Source organism: Thermobia domestica, chromosome 15 (genome assembly GCF_964235325.1).
Source record: "Thermobia domestica chromosome 15, izTheDome1.hap1.1, whole genome shotgun sequence".
In the NCBI taxonomy this organism is placed as follows: Eukaryota; Metazoa; Arthropoda; class Insecta; order Zygentoma; family Lepismatidae; genus Thermobia; species Thermobia domestica.
Genome location: NC_137468.1, coordinates 42,181,780 through 42,204,144, shown reverse-complemented (window position 1 = coordinate 42,204,144; position 22,365 = coordinate 42,181,780). Strand labels below are relative to the sequence as shown.

Here is a 22,365-nt window from a genome sequence, read left to right as displayed (position 1 = left end):
AGAAAAAACGGTTGATAGAAATTCTGTAAATGATGGATCCGAACTAAAACAAAAAAAAAAAAAAAAAAAAAAAAAAAAAAAAAAAAAAAAGATCACGGACGAAACCTACAAAGAACTTACAGACCTACAATACAACAACGTATGAAACTGCATATAGAACAATACAAGTTCCAGACGCTGACATAAGCAGTGGCCAATCATCATTTGAAGCGTTTGGCCAAAGAGTGAAAGAAGGAAAAAAAAATGAAATGAAATCTTTGAGTTCAACGTCCCACGATTATGCCCTTTAGGCTAAGGGAGATGATGATACAGCAAATGACTGATTATGGAAGAATTGGTGGAATAAGAAAGTGGGAGGAAACGGGACTATCCCCGAGAAAACTCACGGACACGATGTTGTCCACCACAAACTTACTTGGCAGGGGATAGAACCAGGGACCCCACGCACCAGAGGTAAGCGCTCTACCACTGAGCCACCGTGCCCCCTTAAAGATGGAAACGAATAAACTTACTTAGCACTTGGGTAACTACGTTCTTACTATTTTATTTCGATTGAAATGCGACTCTTAGTGGAATGGGTTGAAGGGAAAGAGATTCATACACCTTTCTTCAATTAAAAACTTCGACAAATAAACACTCTCCTCATTATAATATCAAGAAGCCACTCACGATCACCTGCATCTGGACTGACCACTAAATTATGCTGGAAGAACCTATCCTGGTCTAAAAGAGTGGTGAGTAACGCTACCGAGATTAACTGCTGGGACATGAAGTTAGAATTTTTTGTGAAGATCAAGATTTCGAAATATCATGTTATTCTTCGATAAGTTTATTTGAAAGGTATTCAGTCCAAGGGAATTGTACCTGCAATTCAGATATCACTAACGCAAGGCATGTGGTGGCTGTCAATCTAAATTCGGCGTGCTGAGAATGTACGCTGTCACAGTTTCAAAATATTGAATCACTTTGCGACCGTTTGTAGAGTTCATAAAAAACAAGTCATTAATTAACGACTCTATTCAACCTTGAGAACATGGAATGTTAATACTTCTGTGTCCGATGTATATAAGCCTTTATTGGGGTTTGTAATTACAAGTAGCCGCCGTGGTTCAGTGGTAGAGCGCTCACCTCTAATGCTCGGGGTCCCTGATTCGATCCCAGCTCACACCAGGTGGACTTTGTGTGCGTGGGATTTCTCGGAGTTTTCCGTTTTCTCTCAATTTCTTCATTCCACCATTTAATTCATTATCATCATCGTCTCCCTTAGCCTCGGAGCATAAACCTGGGATATTAAACTAAAAATTATAAGTAATGCTAATATGTATACTGTTTAGTTTCCGTATAAAACAGCGCGACGGATATTTCTAAAACTTTTGCAAATAATTCATAGGAAGTGGGGATATTTATGAAGACAATGACATTAAATGGAATCTATCTTCAGGGAGCATTTCGGAACCACGATCGATATAATATGCATATTTCACGCTCATTCCACATCAAATCACCCTGAAAAAATACGAAATGTCACCACTGAATCAGATTTTAACTAAACTTCGTGTACTTGTCAACACTGCTAAGGTATGAAGACCTGCAAAAACCAAATAAATATATATATTTATGGTCCTAATAGTTTGTGGGGAATAGAAGACGAAAGTTTCAGAGTTACATCTATACATCCTGGCCGTTCTCGTGGCTACATAAAAGAGTAGTTTACTTTTGGAAATGAATTTTCTTTTGGTAATTTTTCCAAAAACGCATTTTAATTTTGTTCGTATTTCAGAAGGAAATGTTTCATTAATAACTGCAGCACAATATGATTTAGTTTAAGGAATTGGAGCGAGAAAATTTAGTGCGCAGGCCCATACCTTTTATTTTTATTAGCTCTAGAGATGTTCAACCAGAAATTTCAAAGTGATACATTGCATATCTACTGATATAAGATCTTTGCACTACGTCCTACGCAATATTAGATGGTCTCGAGAACGATCGAGATGGCTGGAAATTTTGAAGCTATGATCTCCTATTTCTCGCAGCAGCAGCAGCAACAGCAACAGCAACAGCAACAGCAACAGCAACAGCAACAACAACAACAATAATAATAATAGCAATAATAATAATAATAATAATAATAATAATAATAATAATAATAATAATAATAATAATAATAATAATAATAATATTTGGTCTAGGAATTAATTCGTGCGGGTGGACAAGAGATGGCGCAACGAACGGAGCGTCCCACAGTTCCGTGTATCCACACATGTGTTGCAAACCCCTGTCATCGCGTATCGTTCGTAGTATAGGGCAGTGGATTAAAGCGTCAACAACACCAGTTTGTAGTTAAGTGAACATGGCGCAATTTGTGCCTGATAAAGTGTTTTTGCGGGGTGTCCTGCTGCATTACTTTAACATGCAGAAAAGTGCGACTGAAAGTCATCGTATTTTGGTGAAAGTGTATGGTGACCATGCTCTAGCTGAGCGAACGTGTCAGAAGTGGTTTGCACGGTTTATAAGTGGTGATTTCGGCTTGGCAGACCAAGAGCGAGCTGGACAGCCAAAAAAATTTCAAGACGAAGAATTGACAGCATTGCTCGAGCAGGATTCGTGTCAAACGCAGGAACAACTTGCAGCAGCATTAGGCGTTGATCAAACAACAGTCTCCAAACGCTTGAAAGCCATGGGAATGATTCAAAAGATGTCACATTGGGTTCCACATGAATTGAAAGACAGAAACGTTGAAAGACGAAAAACCATTTGCGAATTGCTGCTTCAACGACAGAGCAGAAAGGGGTTTCTGCATCGAATTATTACGGGTGATGAGAAGTGGATCCATTACGAGAACCCTAAACGAAAAAAGGCCTGGGTGAAACCAGGTGAACCAGGTCCATCACAACCAAAACGAGATATTCACTGTGCAAAGGTTATGCTGTGCATATGGTGGGATATGAAAGGTGTGGTGTACTATGAGCTGCTGCAACCGGGTGAAACTATGAATGGAGAACGTTATCGACGACAATTAATGCGTTTGAAGCAAGCTCTGGCCAGAACACGACCAGAATGGGAGAGCAGACATGATAAACTTATTGTTCAACATGATAACGCTCGCCCACATGTCGCCAAACCGGTCAAAACCTATTTAGAAAATGTCGGATGGGAAGTTTTACCCCACCCACCGTATTCACCAGACGTTGCTCCTTCGGACTACTACTTGTTCGATTGCATGAACAACGATTTGATTGGACAGCGGTTTACTTCTTCAGAAGATATCGAAACATGGGTCTCTGACTGGATCGCTTCCAAGGATGAGGACTTCTTTCGCCACGGAATCCGTACATTGCCTGACAGATGGGCGAAAGTGGTGGCTAGCGATGGACAATATTTTTCTTAAGGTATTTATGTATTTTGTGTTTGTACTACAGCTTCAATGTGTGCGTACCAACCGCACGAATTAATTCCTAGACCAAATAATAAATAATAATAATAATAATAATAATAATAATAATAATAATAATAATAATAATAATAATAATAATAATAATAATAATAATAATAATAATATTATTATTATTATTATTATTATTATTATTATTATTATTATTATTATTATTATTATTATTATTATTATTATTATTATTATTATTATTTTTAAAAATCACAGACCTTCATATCTTAACAGTGTTAAAAAGTACGCGAAGTTTATAATTGGTTATTAAGAGTATGAAACACATAATAATTTAAACAAACCTGAATAATGTTTATTTCATGAGTATTTTAGACTAAACTTCAAGTGCCTACCGTAGGCACTGTTCATCAGGGTTTGGGCTTAAGACTTTCTTCTGTATAGGTCTTCACGTAATTTTGCTAACGACAGCGGTGTATATATTCAAAATTTTACATTTTCACCCAAACTCTCCCTTATGACACGTATTTTAATAGGACAAAAATCTGGCTGAGCCCAAGTGGTAAGTTCAAGATTTCACTTGAAATAGTTCAGCCATTTTCCCCATGATAAAAGTAAGAGACAACGTCGATTCGAATGAGAAAAAAATATAGAAATGATTAATCTTTCCCCGCCTTAGATAACGTTGGGACACGTATTCAATTAATTTTAATGAGAAGTTTATATACCAAGTTTCATTTCCTAACTTGCGGGAGTTGTGAGACATTATTTTTGGCATTAATTTCGAACCCTCTCTTCTTCTTAGGATACGCATTTCAATCAAAGTGACAATAGAAACCAAGTTCAAGGTAGGTAGTAACTGGGGATGGCCAAAATTTTCCGGAATCGGATTTTTCCGATTTTAGTTTCTGGATTCCGGAAAGTAAAAATTCCACAATTGGCCATCCCTAGTGTTAAATCATATTCAAAAATTCATTTTATACGGTACAACTACTTTCTCGTGATACAATCAGAAACAAGATCACTTTCATTTTTATTTATAGAGAATCCCATACACTACTCACGAACTCAATACTTACCAACATCGTAAGAGGTGCAGCACAGAACACAAGTGTCACCACACAGCAGATGAGTCCAACTCGAGTTTCAGCTACTGCAGGATTGCTCTCATATTGTGTATAACACAACACACATACTAAGCTTGCACTGGCAATGAACATCTGCTTCAATACTGTAGACTAAAAAGAAAGGAAGAACAAACTGCCTGATTCCAGAATAATTTATGTAATGTATTCGTGTATTTTGTGAAAATTCATATTCAGACGAACAAAACTATTTCTTACCTTGCATCCTGTAAACGTACGTCAAAACAGTTTCAAGGTGTCTCTAGTCCCTATATCAATCTATCTTCTGCTATGCTGCTACACTATCAACTACAACATGGTGATGGGCTTTGTCCATTCGTGAAAAAACATGGTTAAACAGCAAACCTTAGCTACAAAAGAGTTGAATCCACACTTTCTAAATACGTTGATTAACTATGTGGAAACCGTATTGCATGAAAAAAAATGAAATCTTTGAGTTTTACGTCCCACGGTTATGCCGGTTAGGCTAAAGGAGACGGTGATGATGAGTAATGAATGAAATAGTGGAATGAAGAAAGTGGGAGGAAACGGGAGAACCCCGAGAAAACCCACACAGACGGTGTTTGTCCACCACAAAGTTCACTTGGCGGGTGCTGGGATCGAACCCGGGACCCCAAGCACCAGAGGTGAACGCTCTACCACTGAGCCACCGTGGCCCCCGTATTGCATGGAGAATCGTTAAGGCACAATACGGTATTTCACATCTTGTTAAGAATTTCCTTAAGTTGTATCAATTATGAAATGTCAGAAGTGAAGAGCGTACATTCACTAACGACGTCTGATAAGGAAATCTGTAATTTCCATGAAAAATGTTTCACTGACACTTGTTCACACATCTTTTAGGCACAAATTCAAACAAGAACTTACGAGGAAGGCACCACAGAGTTTGTACTGATATACGTTTCCAGGATGCAAAGAAAGAAATCGTTTTTTTCTCCTCTAAATACTACATACGAATCCTATAGCTTTCATAAATATTGTTTTGAAGATTTTCATTAATTTTCTACGCATATGTTAATGACTCAGTAATATTTTCCATAAGTAGAAGCTTTGCTTTGTATATAATCAAACACAAACCAACTATTTGCTTAGCAAAACAGTATATTCACATAAAAAAATCTACATACGTGTGACAGTTTCGCCAACTAACACACGTATGTAGTTTTTGTAAGTATAAATATATTGTTTTGCTCAGCAAATAGTTTGTGTTTGATTAATGACTCAGGTGGAATTATACCTGAGTGAGTGGAAGTTACTAAGTACCACCGATACTCACCATCAATATACTTCTAGTTCTAAATGTATCGAAGGCGTGAATTTCGCGCTATGAGCGAAAAATCTTGAAACACCGATAGGAAATAATCACAGACTTCCTGATAGTAGATTAAGCCACATGGGGTAAGTAAAATATACAGCATGTTTATAAATGAATGGTGCGGTTTTAAAAATTAATAACAAATCTATTTATTACCTTATATGGGCAAACCTTACAGCATAAGGAGCGACAATTGTCCAAGTTTCTGATATATTAATCACAATCCTTTAATATGTGCACTCTTGGCACGCGTGTGCAACCTTGGTAATCAAATTCTTCCCTTACTCGGTGTAGACCGTCCGCCGTGATGGTCCGCATTGCATGCGTTATACGATCACAAACTTCCTTAAAGGGATACGGGCATTGGCGGTTCATAAACTCAGTCTTTAACAAACCCCCAAAGAAGGAAATCGCATAGTGTTAAATCCGGCGAACGAGGTGGCCAGGGGAGAAGATGGCTGTCTTCTGTTGCAGCACGTCTAATCCAGCGGTGGTGAAGAACACGATTAAGGATCTATCATACATTCCTGTGATAATGGGATGGAGCACCGTTCAGTTGCAACACGTAATCATCATAATTGGTGTTTAGCTGGGGTAACAACCAGGTTTCCAACATGTCTAGAAATGAATCGCCGGTCACAGTTCCTTGTTCGAAGAAAAATGAGCCGTGCAGTTTCTTACGGGATACCGCACGGAAAAGTTCACTTTCGGAGAGTTACGCTGATCCTCTATCTGTGCATGTAGTTTCTTGCTTCCACAGATACGGGCATTGAGTTTCTTCACCTTGTCACTTACATGGAAAGTGTTTTCATTGCAGATGATGTCTTTCTACAAAATCATTTTCCTACATTTTCAACTGCATCTCTTCACAAAGGTCACGCCTTTTTACTTTGTCTGTTGGTGTAAGAGCCTGCACTAATGGCACTATCAAACTAATGACAAGCAAACATCAAGTAGCACATGAGAAACTTGGAGAGTTGCCACTGCTTACGGTGTAGGTTTTATTCGTGTAAGGTGATAAGTAGATTTATTATTAATTTTTAAAATCGCAATATTCATTTATAAACATCCTCCATCATGACAATTTATTTTTCCCTAAACATGCGGACAGTATTATTATTATTATTATTATTATTTACTAACAATAGTCTATCTTTAAAATAGATACAAAACAAATTACATTCAAAATGTTAGAATATTGCCTACAGAGTCCAATTACTTCCTTTTAAAACATACACACTATTTATTACTTGATAATTTTACATTATACTATGCCATATTTGAACAAAAAGTAACTGAATTAAGTTCGCTTCTTCCGGTACATAATTCTTTTGTTTCAGTTTTAAAATTTAGCGCTTCCCTAATTAACTTCTTTGTTATCTACTTTTACTCCCATTATAATGTTTCCTTTATTCTAAGAATACATCTGCCTCATTAACATTCAAATCTTCTCACTTTTATGAACCTGAAAAATGGACAGTAACATCCCGTCAACATCCATCGCACTTTCTGAGGTTGGAAAATTTTCAGGGTGTTTTAAAATATTTAGACAGTTATACATTATTCGACTATCTGTAGGAACTACTGCAGAAACAGGCGCTTTCCTTTTGGTAGAAAGACATACGGGAACAACTGATAATTGTCTCAGAACAATGCCAATAAATTTACTGAATCCAGATTCAAAAAGATTTGGCATTTTTTTAAAGATTGCTGTTTCAAAAGTTGTCTCCACTGAGACCTTACCATAAAATCTAAGTTCGATTCTTTGATCTTCTAGAGTTCTTGGTGGAAGATCCACGAACTCGGACTCAGAATCACGTACCAGAATGAAGAAGTGTAAGGAGACGATATTAAAATTTTCCGACTGGTTGCGCAAGTTGTACCCAAATTTTCTAGACATCTAAATTATTAGACATCCAAACATTCTACCTGCCCATCGGAAAAGTAAAATACTTTGTTCCCTCTTTTATCCTATTGTAAAGAAAGCCAATTCACTTTCGTCTATCATTCTATACAAGTGCCGAACAGCCTTTTCAATGCGGTACCTGGTGCTGATTCAAAGTTCATGAACCTTCCACCAAAAGCTCTGTGTACGACGAAAGAAACATAAGGTTTCAATGGAAACAAAACTTTAGAAATAGAAACCTCAGAAATAATAGCAAATCTTTACGATATAGGTACAATGAATTTACTAACATCGTTCCAAGATGGCTGTCAATATTTTTTCTTTTTCATATTATCTACCACGAAGAAAAGTGCACACACATGATAAAAATTGCACTTATATGTTTGAATTTCTAGTGGACTGAAATAATTTCCGATAATTTTACCGAGTATTCATTTGTAAGGACTTTAGCAGCTTAAATTATATTATGCAGAAGATCTTCACATGCTGTCTGCTCCAACAGCACTGGGAATTTCTCTCTTTTTATACTAAGTTACAAATTTTAGAAAACTATTATATTGGAGGATATCACTCCTATACGTTCCCGCATTAAAAAAAAAAAAAAAAAAAAAGTCATGAGAAGTGCACTTGACACAATAAGTATTACCCAGTTTTATATTTGTTATCTTTATCTTAAAGGTATTTTAGAGTATTAACTAGCAGCGTTCACCCCGCTTCGCTGCGGTCACCCCGGAACGCAATAAACTTTGTTACTTAGATAATTTTTACTTTTTCGCTTTCAAGTGATATGATAAAAACCATAGAAGATTGCAGTAAATGTTAACATTATATCGCCTGTCATTTATGTTAACCCGCCCCGCTTCGCTGCGGTCACCCCGGAACGCAATAAACTTTGTTACTTAGATAATTTTTACTTTTTCGCTTTCAAGTGATATGATAAAAACCATAGTAGATTGCAGTAAATGTTAACATTATATCGCCTGTCATTTATGTTAACCCGCCGAGTGACACGGTCATGCGGGTTGCATATAAATACGTTTATTTTTACCTATGATGAACTAACAAAGGATTTGTACGTTATGGACACTTGAATGGTCAATTATCTCAAGACACTGGTAATTAAAAATTAAAGTGATATGATAAAAACCATCTAGGGTCCAAATCCTAATAACCCCCCAAAAATAAAAGAAATTGGTTCAGCCGTATTAGCGTGATGAGGGAACAAAGGATTTGTGCGTTCTCTTTTATATATAAGATTTATTCTTGAAAATCCTCCTGACGTTCTTTTTTATACTCATTAGACGCAATCTGTGGAGTTAAGAAATTAATACTCTAAAATATCTAAGATAAAAATAATAAATATAGAACTGGGTAATAATTAATGTGTTAAATGCATTTATCACATTTACATAACATAATTTCGTGGCACAACGTTCCGGAGTGTGATTCGTATATAAACTGAAAATTTTCCACTGATGTTGAAGCAAAATTCATGTAAATATCTTAATGAATAATGATGATTTACGCCGGTTTGGTCCTTGAAAATAGATATTCGCTAAAAGATCCAAAATATCGAGAATTAATTTAAGGAAACAAAAAAGGTAGTAAAATTTTTATCTTTTAAAATGTATTCCATACGTTCTATTAGTAAATATGAACACACATTCCTTCATTATATTATTCATTATTCGCTGAATAATTGATATTAGTAAATATGAATTATTCAGCAGTAGTTCTTAAATATGGTCGAATAATTGGTAACTGTAAGTATTTTAGAAAAAGTCGAAAAGTTTCAGTCTTCACAAACTCAGAAAGATGTGTTCCGGTTGTCACTGTCGATTTCTCAGATTCATAAAAGTAACAAGAATTGATTTTTCATGATACAGTATTAAATAGAAGAAAACATTTTAATGAGCACGGAGAGTTCTTAGAAGTAACAGTGCATTTTAATATGGGTGGAAATTTACTTAAATTATTATTACTTCTTAATAAAATTGGCAGCAAAATTGTCCTCTTCACATAAAAAGTGATGACAAATTGCTTTCTCTCTTACGAAATTCGTGGCAAAATGTCCAATCACAAACTGTCCGTGTTTCTAATTCAACAAAATTATAATAGGATTCAAACTAATATAACTTCTATCAGAAAAAGAAAACACATCTTACCTTCTTTGGTGTGTATATGTAGTAAACCACGACATAGGCAAGTTGCAATGTTGAACCTACGCTGTTTACCAAAATCAAGGAGATATCATGTAGCAGAAAACCATATCGTAACCATAAGCTGCAGCTGAAATAAGGATTAAAATACGAAGATTAAAGTTTTCTATTTTGTGAGTCGTTGAACAAAAAGTTATTTTCCTAGCTACCAATGTTGCCATATTACGATTTTGTATAACTTTTTCTGTACTTAGTTGTTACCAAATTTTGTTTTGGTGGAAAACTTGATGCCACATTATATTTATTGTGATTTACATATTCAACATGTCTACTAAATTCTATAATTAATCCACAACCACATTTTTACTTCAAATTTTGATTTGGTTGATTTATAGTTTAGCGTCCCTTTCAGCACCGAGCTATATTAGAGGGGACCTACAGCTTAACGTGGGATCTGAACCAGAGAATTCTCGATAAAAATCGAGCCCGTGTCTCCCACGCCGAAGATAAATCTTGATTTATCTTGAATAAATTAAAGATACGATTTGACGCATTTGGCTAAGTTTAGCAACAATAGTAGCTTTACGTCCTTCCTGCTGGTCTGGTGGCTAGCGAGTGTGCCTTTACGTGGTATCGGGTTTGCTTTCCAGTGGGAGAGTATTTAACAAAATCGAACATATTATGATGGTTCGGATTCTTCCCTTAAACCGTAGGTCCACATCTGATAAACCCTCAGTACTCAGAAGGACCGCTAAACTTCCACAAACAAAACAAAATAGTAAAAACAGTGACGAAACGGGAGAACCCCCAAAGAAAACTAACGCATATAGTGTCTGTCCACCATAAAGCCAACTTGGTGGGAGCTGGGATCGAAACTAAGAACCTCATGCACAAAAGGTGAGCGCTCGACTGCTGAGCCAATGATTATATTTAAAACTTCTACAGTTTATAACACAAAAAGTAACTAAGCTAACAACCATAATTAGAAATAAATAAGCGAATAGAACTTACGATAGAAAACCAGTAACAAACGGAAACCCCGAAGAATCGCCAGTTGTACCCTTCTGGACGTACTTTTGACATATTATTCTGAAAAATAAAATAAAAAATAGGTTGCAATATTTAAAAAATATGCTTACCAAACCGTATGTGAAGTTAAAATAAAATGAATGCATTTACGAAATGTTGATAAATATATTTCTTCTGCCCATATTAAAATATTGATGTTATAGTCCGTAAGTTATACTTTCATAGACTATTTTCCTGAAAATAAGACCGGGTCTTATATTAATCAGTTGTCCAAAAGACGCATTTGGGCTCAGAAGATAATGTGTCTGTCAACCCGGAGCGTAACCGTTACTAACATGCTCCCGGATTGATTCGTGAAATGCGGAAAATAAACTGAGTGGAGCAATCTGAAAAATCATGGTTTGGCTTATTTTCTGGTTAGGTTTTATTTTCAGGGAAACACAGTATTAATGTTAAAACATTTAACGATTTAAATACACAAAACATGATTTTATATTAAATACAAGGGCCATCCAAATTAAATAAACCATTCCAATTAAATGTACTTCAGGCATCACATTATTGTTAATATCGCTAAAAATAAGAACTTCTAACATTGGGGTAACCATCTTATGAATTGATAAGTTTATGGATTCATGAACTACAGTCAATAATATATTTGAATTATTTTAGTATTTGTAGTTCATAAAATCCGTAAACTTATATCGACTGATAAGAAGCCTGTTTCAATTTGTATTATTTGAAATATAAATATCTGAATTATTTTACTTGCACTTAGTACCACTATGGGGGACAAGATGAAATAACACAGAAAAATATTATAGCTACACTAAGAGGAGGAGAAGAAGACTCGAACTCGTAATCTCTCTCCTCTCAAGTGAGCGGATAGTTTTTCAATTGAGTTACCAGCAACGGAACAGCTTTATGTGTTTTTAATTCTTTAAAATCCCTGCGGACAATTATTTGTGGCGAAACAACACTACGGTGGATATTTTGATTAAAGTGGCTTGAAACAAAATGAAAAAATGAAATCTTTAAGTTTTACGTCCCACGGGTGGCTTGAAACGTTCACAAGATTTAAGTAAATATATTATACTTTATTTGTACTGATATCAGTAGCTGGTCATCGTTGATAGCTCAATTGAAGTCGATTAATCCTTAAAGTGGTAGACCGAGGGTTAGAGTTCCCGTCAGTCTAGCAAATGGATTTTGGTTATATACTGCATATTTAAAGCATCTTCAATCAAAATATTCATCCTAGTCTCCATAAATAATTGTCAATTGATGGTTAGTTAAATGAGAAAACCAGACGGTAAAGAGTTCGAGTGCCTGCCAATTCAGCAACAAGATTTATATGCAACTGCTAAATTAATTGATATGATGCATCAAGTTGGACTTTACCAAAAGCATCCAGATTACAATACTACTACGAACATTTCGGCAAAAGGTTGTTGCCAATCTCAATGCGCATGTAAAACTAACGTGTTATTTTTCTGAAAAGATCCGTGTTGAGGATGGCAACATTTTGCAGAAACCTTTACGATAGAAATGTAATCTGGTTGTTTTGGGGAGATTTTTCTCTGTTACTCTAAGGGCTTTTTCATGGCAAAATAACGAATCTTTGGAATAACGAAAACTTGGTTCGACTGCCAGTAGCATTAAATGAATTTCATGTTAAACTCGAGTTCCACGTCTCAGACAGCCTTAGTGCTGAAAAGAGGCATTCGACTACAATCACATATTCAATCTACGTATCAGAACTTGTGTTTCAATTCGGTGTCCCTTATATTAATTTTAGTCTTACAAAAATAAAGGGTTACTAAAATTTATATAACGAATTGGTGCACTATAAAAGAAAGTGACTTTCACTCACCTTTCTGTTCCAATAATAAGTAGCTATTCTCAATCTTCACGATCCGCCTGATCCGAGTGACACATTTACCGAATATAATCCATTTTATTTGGAAACAAACAAGTGAGAGTAAGTCACTTACGTATTACCGTTCTTTCGTGTAAATTATGTTTTCTAATGTAAACATCATTAATACAGACTAAATCTATGTCAAGTGGTCCAATCATATTGCTCAACAGTTTATAAACAATAATTAGCTTAATTGTAGTGACTAGGTTTCGAGTGGCAGCCATATTTCTATTCAAAGATGCACTATTTCGTGGTGTCGGAAGGGGTGAACAAACCTGACGCTTCTCAAATCCTAATTTATCCGATCGATGTGCAATAGAAATCAAAAGTTTCAGCAGACTGTAAGCTGCAAAACTGCATATTAGTCATTGCCATCAAAGAAATATGAAAGGATGAAATTGAGAATTTAAAAAGTAAGTCATTTACGAAGAAAGAAAAAAAAAAACCTCCCAAATTTAACAGATGACTTTTGCAAGAAGAGAAATGGTCAGGAAGTTAAGCTTTTCTGGATTAAGATCTCTGACGTACATGTGCTCATGCACGAAATGTCAGCATGTTGACGTGACCTCCCCCCTTCTTATTTTGTATATTTAAAAAAACTGCACACTTCATAGGCAGATATATCTATACTAAACGCAATGTTAACTTGAGAGCCGCATCACAAGCGCATTAATACATGTCGGCGCGCGAACCTTTTCACAGGGAAACCTTTGTATGTGTGTGTGTGTGTGTTTTGGTTTGGCTCTCAATCGCCAGGGTTTCAACTGGCGCTGTTCTGAGTTTCAGTTGATATACGCGGAGCGATGATTTCTCGTCCTTTTCCTGCCGCTTACGAAAAATATGTTTCTTGGTCTATTTGTTTTAATAATTCATGAAGACACGACAATAGTAATAAATGTATTGGAAATTCGCACGTCATGTATTTGCAATCCTCACAATTAAAACCCGAGAGCATGAAAACTATTTTGCTTATTCATTTCAATTGATTAAGGTAAGAAAGGATAAGAAATGAAGTTACTCTCATATATCTACCTGGAAAAGGTCAATCATAAACAGAAACATACGAGCAGCCACCCTCCCACACAATAAATTAAGAATACGATTTTTTTTTCTAAAAGCACAGCAACTCTATATTGACACTGAGTAAACCACAGCGAACCGGCAACAATCATATTAACAATTTCTTCAATAGTTGTGCCTGCATATTTTTCTCTTAGTCGAGCGTACAAATTGTTGGCAATTTATTTTGCTTGACTTTAAAGAGGTTTCCCTTCCTCGTGTTTGCGATAATACTGAGAAGATGATAATTCGGATTCATTCATATTTTCAACTTCACGCTTAACACTCATCATGGTTTCAGTTTCAGTACACCCACGTACCCACTCTAACGCACGCGCGAAGACGATATTTGGCAGAGCAGTGTTACTATCTGCACAAAAATTGCAGAAGTTACATGTGAGTTCCGTTATTTCTTTTGTTTCATTTATCAGCAGGCAATGAAGTTTCTTACGGGGTAGTTACTCTATTTAATTTATATATCATATAAAAATATTAAGCCATTTCCTATCCATCGTGGACGGTTTCTAACATTGACCAATTAAGTAATTTTACTGGTCCTCTGCTTTTGTTATAAGATTTTTCAAGTTTATAATCTTGCAACACTTGCAAGAGACTCGCATCTTAGCTGCCGGCTTTTCACTTCTTTCTTTCCTTCTCTCTTTCCGATTCTGAGTCGTGACGTCATTTTCATAACCCTTTACTAATAAATGTAGTATCATTTATTTTAAATATTGTTTCTGTATTGACATTTTTATATACTTGAACTCAATTAGCTCTTTGAATTGATCTCCTAAGTAATGTTTTACTTGTGTAACGGGAGGAACTATGTAATGTGCGCGGAGTCGCCTGAATTGAAGCTGCGTATCTCGGCTATCAGGATAAGGTCGCGGCAAGTATAGTGAGGGGACCTGCTGAAAGATACACAGATACATCTTCACCAGATTTAATCACGTACGAAGCCTTCTCTTTAATCTTTCTTCAATTTTCGACTCAAGAGGGGATTGGAGGTTACAAAAGGATAGAGTAATTTTGAAGCCTTCAAGTTAGACAACACACACTATTCTATTGCGTTGCAGGTTGCTTTATGTTCAGTCCGTGCGAAGAATGGATATTTCTGATAGTATTTTGTTTATGGCAGTTCTTGACACATTGTAGCTACGTGAGTGCTTCCTATACAGGATTAAATTTTGGTCTTGTATGACAAAGTTGCAAAATCTGTGTATTTAATTTGCATTATTAGGAATGTGAGTTTTGTTTTGGCGTTAAGGTATTTTTCTTTTCTTTTCTTTTTTCGTACATGCATTCGACCTGTGACCGACACAGCCAAGAGAAGGATATTTGAGAATTTTTATAGGATAAATATACAGGTTATAAACTCACTTTTATTATTAGAACCCACATACTCAAATTTTCTCGGGCTATCAGCGAGGTGAAATTATCCGACGTTTCCAATAAAGACATTGCATTTATCTCAGGGATTATTACGAAGAAAAAATTAAATCTTTCAGTTTAACGTCCCATGATTATGACCGTTAGGTTAATGTAAGGGAGGATGATGAAAGCAAGTGAATAATGATGAAAGAATTGGTAGAATGAAAATGCCGGAATAAATGGGAGTACCCGAGAAAACCCACGGACACGATGTTGTCCACCACAAACTTACTTGGCCGGGGATCAAACGAGACCACATGCACCAGAGGTAAGCCCTTTACCACTGAGCCACCGTAACCCCAACAGATCACAGATGTGTTGACACATAAAGTAGCTATGTAGGGGCGTGGCTATGAATGGAGACCTGTGATTGCTAAGGGAAACTTTGATTGTTGTCGTGGCCCCGAGAAGAACCTTTGTCGAACACTTCTTGTTTTGTTTTGTTTTTGTTCCTGAGAAGGAAGTAAGTTGAAGCCCATTATCTCTATCGAGAATGTATCTTTCACGTGAGATAGCTATTGTTTCCATTATTATTTTGGCTATCCATTATTATTTGTGAAATTGAAATTATGTCTCAGATCTATATTGTGCTCTGCCAGTTCTGACTTTCAAATTAAATAATTTCATCTGGTAGATAGAACGACAAATTTACTTAAACCACGACGCTAGGAAAGATTCAATTCTTTTAACCCATATATTGGTTGCCAAGAATGACTTACGTTCGAATAATTAAAAAAAAAAATAAATCGGTTTACGGATTTGTGTATACTATTACTATTATTAGTAATAGTATCATCATCATCTTCATCTTCTTCTACTACTACTACTACTACTACTACTACTACTACTACTACTACTACTACTACTACTACTACTACTACTACTACTACTACTACTACTACTACTACTACTACTACTACTACTACTACTACTACTACTACTACTACTACTACTACTACTACTACTACTACTACTACTACTACTACTACTACTACTACTACTACTACTACTACTACTACTACTACTACTACTACTACTACTACTACTACTACTACTACTACTACTACTACTACTACTACTACTACTACTACTACTAATAATAATAATAATAATAATAATAATAATAATAATAATAATTCTTTTCGGATATTCTATTGTTTGCTTATTTGAAGGTTATATTGTTCCACCTAGGCTCACGGAGACGATGGGAATATTTACTTGAAGATGTTATAGGACTGAATAATGAAAAGAATCTGTTACGTTTGTACCCACTTAAGACTTATTATGTTTCAACATTCTAATGTCTTTTTTAGTAATCCATACCTTGTCACGCATCAGACTTTTTATAAAAGCATCCTATTTATTTTTCCTTTGTTTCACGTCTCGCACACTTCTTCAAGACACAAAGGATTCTTTTAAGAATCTGATGCCTAACGACGTGTGGATTACTGAAGAAGATAACAGCGAGTGTTGAAATAATATAATAAGTCTTAGTGAATACAAAGGTAAAAGATACAGTGATTCCTTTCATGAGACGATGGGAAATTATTTCTTCATGATGAAATTAAATAAGAGCGAAAACAAACAGCTGCAATAAAGTTCTCGATTAACACGCCTGTGCTCGGCAGCCTTGAGCCATAGACCACTGAAGTATACCAGACATCAAATTTACGTTGTTCTCTGAAGGGAGTTTAAATTAGAAACTTAAAAAAGAAAGAAAAAGTGCGAGACACGCAAAATTAATATCCATATATACTTAATTGATAAAGACTTGAAAGAAATAAGTCAGGAAAATATGAAACACATATTCTATTCTACTATATTCAATCAAGCTTACATACACTCCAGTCAAAAATTGAAGAATAGTGCTAATTGCTCCAGTTGTTGCTAGAATATTTTTGTACTCTTCCAGGCCCATTATTCCATATTAGTCTGAAATAAAAAAAAAAAAAATAAATAAATAAAACTATCACAATGACCATTCATTAACTCTTGACACAAAATCGTTATCTAGAATAACAACTTAAGGAATTAGTACAAGTGAACGTTACTGTTTAATCGAATTATTACTAATGCTTATTACTTTGATAATATTGAAATAGAGCGCCCAAGTAGAATGATTCGATCCTAGTCCGTGGAAAGTGGATTTTGTGGTGGACAACAGCATGGTGTGCGTGGTTTTTCTCGTTTTCTCCCACTTTCTTCATCCAACCATTATTATCCATCTTATCATCACTGTCTCCCTTAGGCTCGGCGCATAATCCTGAGACGTTAAAAAAAAAAAAAGTATGTTTGCAATCCCTGACTTTGTTTTTAAATATACTTAGCTAGAACTTCCTGTAAATCAATACGTCCTCCATTCAACAGTCCATTCGGACCCACACGTGATGTTGCGATAAGGTTTTCGCCAGCTTTACACCTTGATTCCCTTCTGTAGGTACCCATTTTCTGAGTCGCGTCGGAACGAGAAATATATCCCGTCCCTAACGGAGATTGAACCCACCCGTGTAACTGAAAGGCAGAAGCCTTACTTATTCTGCCACAGATGAAGTGATTCTACTCTTCTGACAGCAAATTACTACTGCTGTAACAATGTAAAGCGATAGTGGTACAGTTAAAAACAGTGAAAGCACTGAGACTCCATGCTCAATTTTGGTACTGATTAATCTGAAGTTTCGTAGACTTTCCTTAGTTGTATAACGCAATATTATAAATGCACTGTTCAACTCCTGTTGACACATTCTCCAAAAATGTACTATTTACCTAATGTATTATTCCCTTTAGCTTGACACAAGCTAAGGACTTAGACAGAGAGTTGAGTTGAGTTGATTTTGAGTTTAACGTCCCGTTCAGCAGCGAGGCTATATGAGACGTGGACCTACTGATTAACGTGGAATCCGAACCACATGAGCTCCCTCCGGGAATCGAACCCGGGCCTCCCAAGCCAAAGGCGCGTACGCTAACCACTTAGACAGAGAGTTCAAGAGGGAAAATACATGATGTTTCCCAAAAGTCATGAAATAAATATTTAAAAACAAAAGAAAATAACTAGCTGTATAAAAGGTTAATATTCTTAAAAAGTACTGTCCATGATCATCTACACATTTTTTCCACCAACTCTTCCATGCTATGCCCGGTACTCTCCCTTGAAGGAATCGACGGGAATCTCCTTAAAAGCTTTTGTCACAGCCGCTTGAATAGCCCCAATGCTGTTAAAACAGTATCCTTTGAGCACTTTCTTGATCCTGGGGAACAATGACAAGTCGGCCAGAACGAGGTCGAGATTGTAGAAGGCTGGCAGTGGCAGCGTTACCACATTATGCTTTACCAGGAACTCACGAACGAGCAGAGACGTGTGGATGGATGCATTGTTGTGACGCAGCAGCCAGGTAATGGCGATGTCTTTTCGCATATAATGACCCTTTTTCGTAATCGTTCCCAAATATCCACGTAGCAGGCAGCGGTAACAGTCTGTCCTTGAGATACAAACTCTTTGTGACCCACATCCTTAGCATTAAAAATCTTCCAATTTGGATTGGGTCATCCTAGTCTTCTTCTGTTTCGGGGACACCGAGGTGTCATTCGGCCCTCTTTCTGCTTTGTCTCTGGGTAGTATTGAAATATTCACGTTTCATCACCGGTAATAACGTTGTTCAAATAATCCAGTTCAATTTCCATACGGTCCTTCAGTTCACTTTCGTCAACACTTGATAGGCTTTTTGCTTGTCTGTCAACAACTTGGGGACCAGCTTAGTGTGCACCTTTCGCATATCCAATCATTCCGTAATGGTGTGATGCACAACGGTTTTCGGAATGTTCACAGTGTCGGCTAATAGCCGAACACTCATTCAACGGTTAGCATTCAATAACTCACGCACACAAGTTACATTTTCATCAGTTTGGCTTGTTGGACGTCCAGAGACACCACATCATCGCCAACCATTTCCTGTTTCCCCCTTTCCGTTTAAACCTCATCCACCTCGTAACTTGCAGATACGTGACTTCCTGCAGGCTTGTTTAAACAGTTTATGAGTTTCTGCAGCATTTTTGTCGAGTTTTGTACTTTGCCCAAGGTTGTTGGAAAGTATTCGCCATGTGTCTCAAAACACGGGTGCACCAAATCAGCTGGTCCCGTCCACCTAACTCAACACGCCCGAACGTGCTGCGACCTGTCGGGGCCCGGAAAAAAATTATGACTTGGGACACATCTCGTAAAACAAATACATTTATTAAATCACGTCATAATCGGAACGTTTCCTGGTCAACTGTCAATCACGAAGGCTGTGTGAGTATTATTTACAATTCGATGAAATTTCTCTACAGTTTGACTGTTATTCCCTTTATAGTCCTATTGGTTGATTTGAGTTTACCGTCCCGCTCAGCAGCAAGGAAATGTGAGACGTGGACCGAATGTGGGATCACATGAGCACAAATCGGAAATCGAACCAAGATTGTATACTTTCGTACATTTCAATGGTAATTTAGTGTTCGATTCTCTTCAGAACAGAGAACTCATGGTCAGCGAATTGAAGTTACTGCACATGAATTAAAAAAATGAAATGAAATCTTTGAGTTTTACGTCCCACGGTTATGCCGGTTAGGCTAAAGGAGACGGTGATGATGAGTAATGAATGAAATGGTGGAATGAAGAAAGTGGGAGGAAACGGGAGAATCGGAGAAAACCCACGCACACGGTGTTTGTCCACCACAAAGTTTTCTTGGAGGGGGTTGGGATCGAACCCGGAACCCCAAGCGCCAGAAGTGAACGCTTTACCACTGAGCCACCGCGGCCCCTACGCACATGAATTAAGCAGCAAATTCTGGATCAAGAAAGCATACGAAGCAAGATGCTAACCACATAGGGCTTTTCGTAAGTTGAAAAAGCTTCATCAGATAGTGTCTGATGAAGCCAAATGCTTAGATGGCTAAGCTGTCACAAAGTATTTGCTTTATAATATAAATATTTGCCATATACATTAATTACTTTGAGTAAAATATTCACTGGAACCGAATCTAACCTAACATACTTTACATTAAGTGAAAAACCAGCTTCTATGAAAATTATTTCCTGTCTGTTCTAGTCTAAGTAAAATCTTACAGGGTAAACTAACTTAATAATTTTTAATGTTTTAACTGCTTTTTAGTAGGACTGGAGGGGCACATCTAAAATTAAGCAATTTTATTTTACAAGTGTAGCGTTACTATTGTCGAAGCATTACAAGTACTACGAACTCCTATCACTGGGAAAACACACGTGTTTTAACTATCCTTGCATATGCACACTCACCGTCGCTGACGCGCCTGCTCCTTTCGGACGCAGGTACACCAGCTTTGCCCTGTTTAACTCGGTTAGATAACATTCGTGACATTTAGTGGCCACGACCACGGTTTGGTTTTGTTTTTTGCACTGTAGTTTTTATGGCATATGGCCGGATGCTGTATTAATACAAACATTGTTCAAAATTGTAATTTTCCAAGGCTGGTTTCTAAAACATACCTCCCTCCAATAGGATGGTTCCTTTCTGTATCAAAGTTTAATATTTTATTCACATACAGTAGTATTGCCAAGCGAGCGCCAGCGAGTGAAGGCGGGTTAGAGCCCCGCAGGGGAGCCATTACAGCTAAATGGGAAGGGGGAGCTGTGTCCTAGAACCTTGTCAAAGTAATCAACCTGGCTATTAAACGGCTATCGCTCGCTCTGCATATCTATGTGAATTGCATATTGAGCTTTAATAAAGTAAACATCCTGGGTACTAACCTACTTTTATCTACAAGTGCGGACCAGCATTCTGAAACCTTCCCATTTTTCAATAATTACTTCTGGTGGCTACCTTGAATTTTTCTATGCTAAGTGGATTAGCTATTGCCTGTCGTCAAGAAAGTTTCTGTAATAAATATAATTTTTCGAAAATTCTTTTCAGTACTGTACTTTAACCTAACCTGAACGGGAGCGATTCTTTAATTTATGATAAGCGACATAAAATTCCACAAAGCAACTGTCACCGGCAAAATTAACCTTGCACTTGAAACTGAATACACATTATTATTTATTACTATGAATAACACCATTATTTTTTATATCATTTGACAGTTAAAAGTTATAATATTTTGTAATCAACATTGTTAAAAACTACTACAGATAAAATATGTTTTGTAAATGCGTTACACAGAATTGGGTTCAGTTACAAGGAAATCTAATATTTAAAACTGACAGAACTTACTGAGAATCTATTTTTTATTGCTGTAAGTTCATCTCACTAAATATGTAAATATCCGTTTTGCCTTCGTTTGCTTTATATTCTTGTAGTCTAAATTTAAGAACAATTAGCCACGTTGTCACATCCGTCAATGCTTCTGTACTGTTGTCTTCGTTCCGCTGTTCAACACACCACACAACACGGCGTGAAGTGACCTTCAATTTCGGTATTATACGCAACTGATTTCGTTATCACAGACAGAACATCGATTCGTTATTCATATATCTTCTTTCTCCCATTTGACCATAAGGTAATTCACATAATAAAATTAAGTAAACTGTATGACCTCGGAGTTTGTCATTTATAAGAGGAAAACATACGGGAAAGCGGTATTGATGTTCAAGTATTGTAATAATCTATCTATATATATAAAAGAGAACGTACAAAATTTTGTCCGCTCATCACGCTAATACGGCTGAACCAATTTCTTTCATTTTTGGGGGGTTATTAGGATTTGGACCCTAGATGGTTTTTATCATATCACTTTAATTTTTAATTACCAGTGTCTTGAGATAATTGACCATTCAAGTGTCCATAACGTACAAATCCTTTGTTATTAGTTCATCATAGGTAAAAATAAACGTATTTATATGCAACCCGCATGACCGTGTCACTCGGCGGGTTAACATAAATGACAGGCGATATACAGCGGAAAATAGCTTGAATCTTCTGTTTAAAATTTTTTAATTGATTTGCTTATTTTTACAGACACTTTTACAATATGCCAGCACCGGGATGACCGC

General features: G+C 36.4%; 1 protein-coding gene across 1 annotated transcript in view; it reads right to left on the bottom strand.

Moving 5' to 3' along the window:
* LOC145671003 (sugar transporter SWEET1-like) overlaps positions 1 to 21,805 on the bottom strand; it is a 34,352-nt gene extending 12,547 nt beyond the window's left edge. Inside the window, exons 1-5 of the mRNA XM_081739642.1 lie at positions 21,587 to 21,805; positions 17,207 to 17,297; positions 10,937 to 11,014; positions 9,932 to 10,055; positions 4,480 to 4,638 (exon numbers count right to left, since the gene is read on the bottom strand). Of these exons, the coding sequence (XP_081595768.1) occupies positions 4,480 to 4,638; positions 9,932 to 10,055; positions 10,937 to 11,014; positions 17,207 to 17,283 (438 nt within the window). The 5' untranslated portion in view covers positions 17,284 to 17,297; positions 21,587 to 21,805. The remainder of the gene's footprint in view (positions 1 to 4,479; positions 4,639 to 9,931; positions 10,056 to 10,936; positions 11,015 to 17,206; positions 17,298 to 21,586) is intronic.
* Between the last annotated feature and the right edge of the window lie 560 nt (positions 21,806 to 22,365).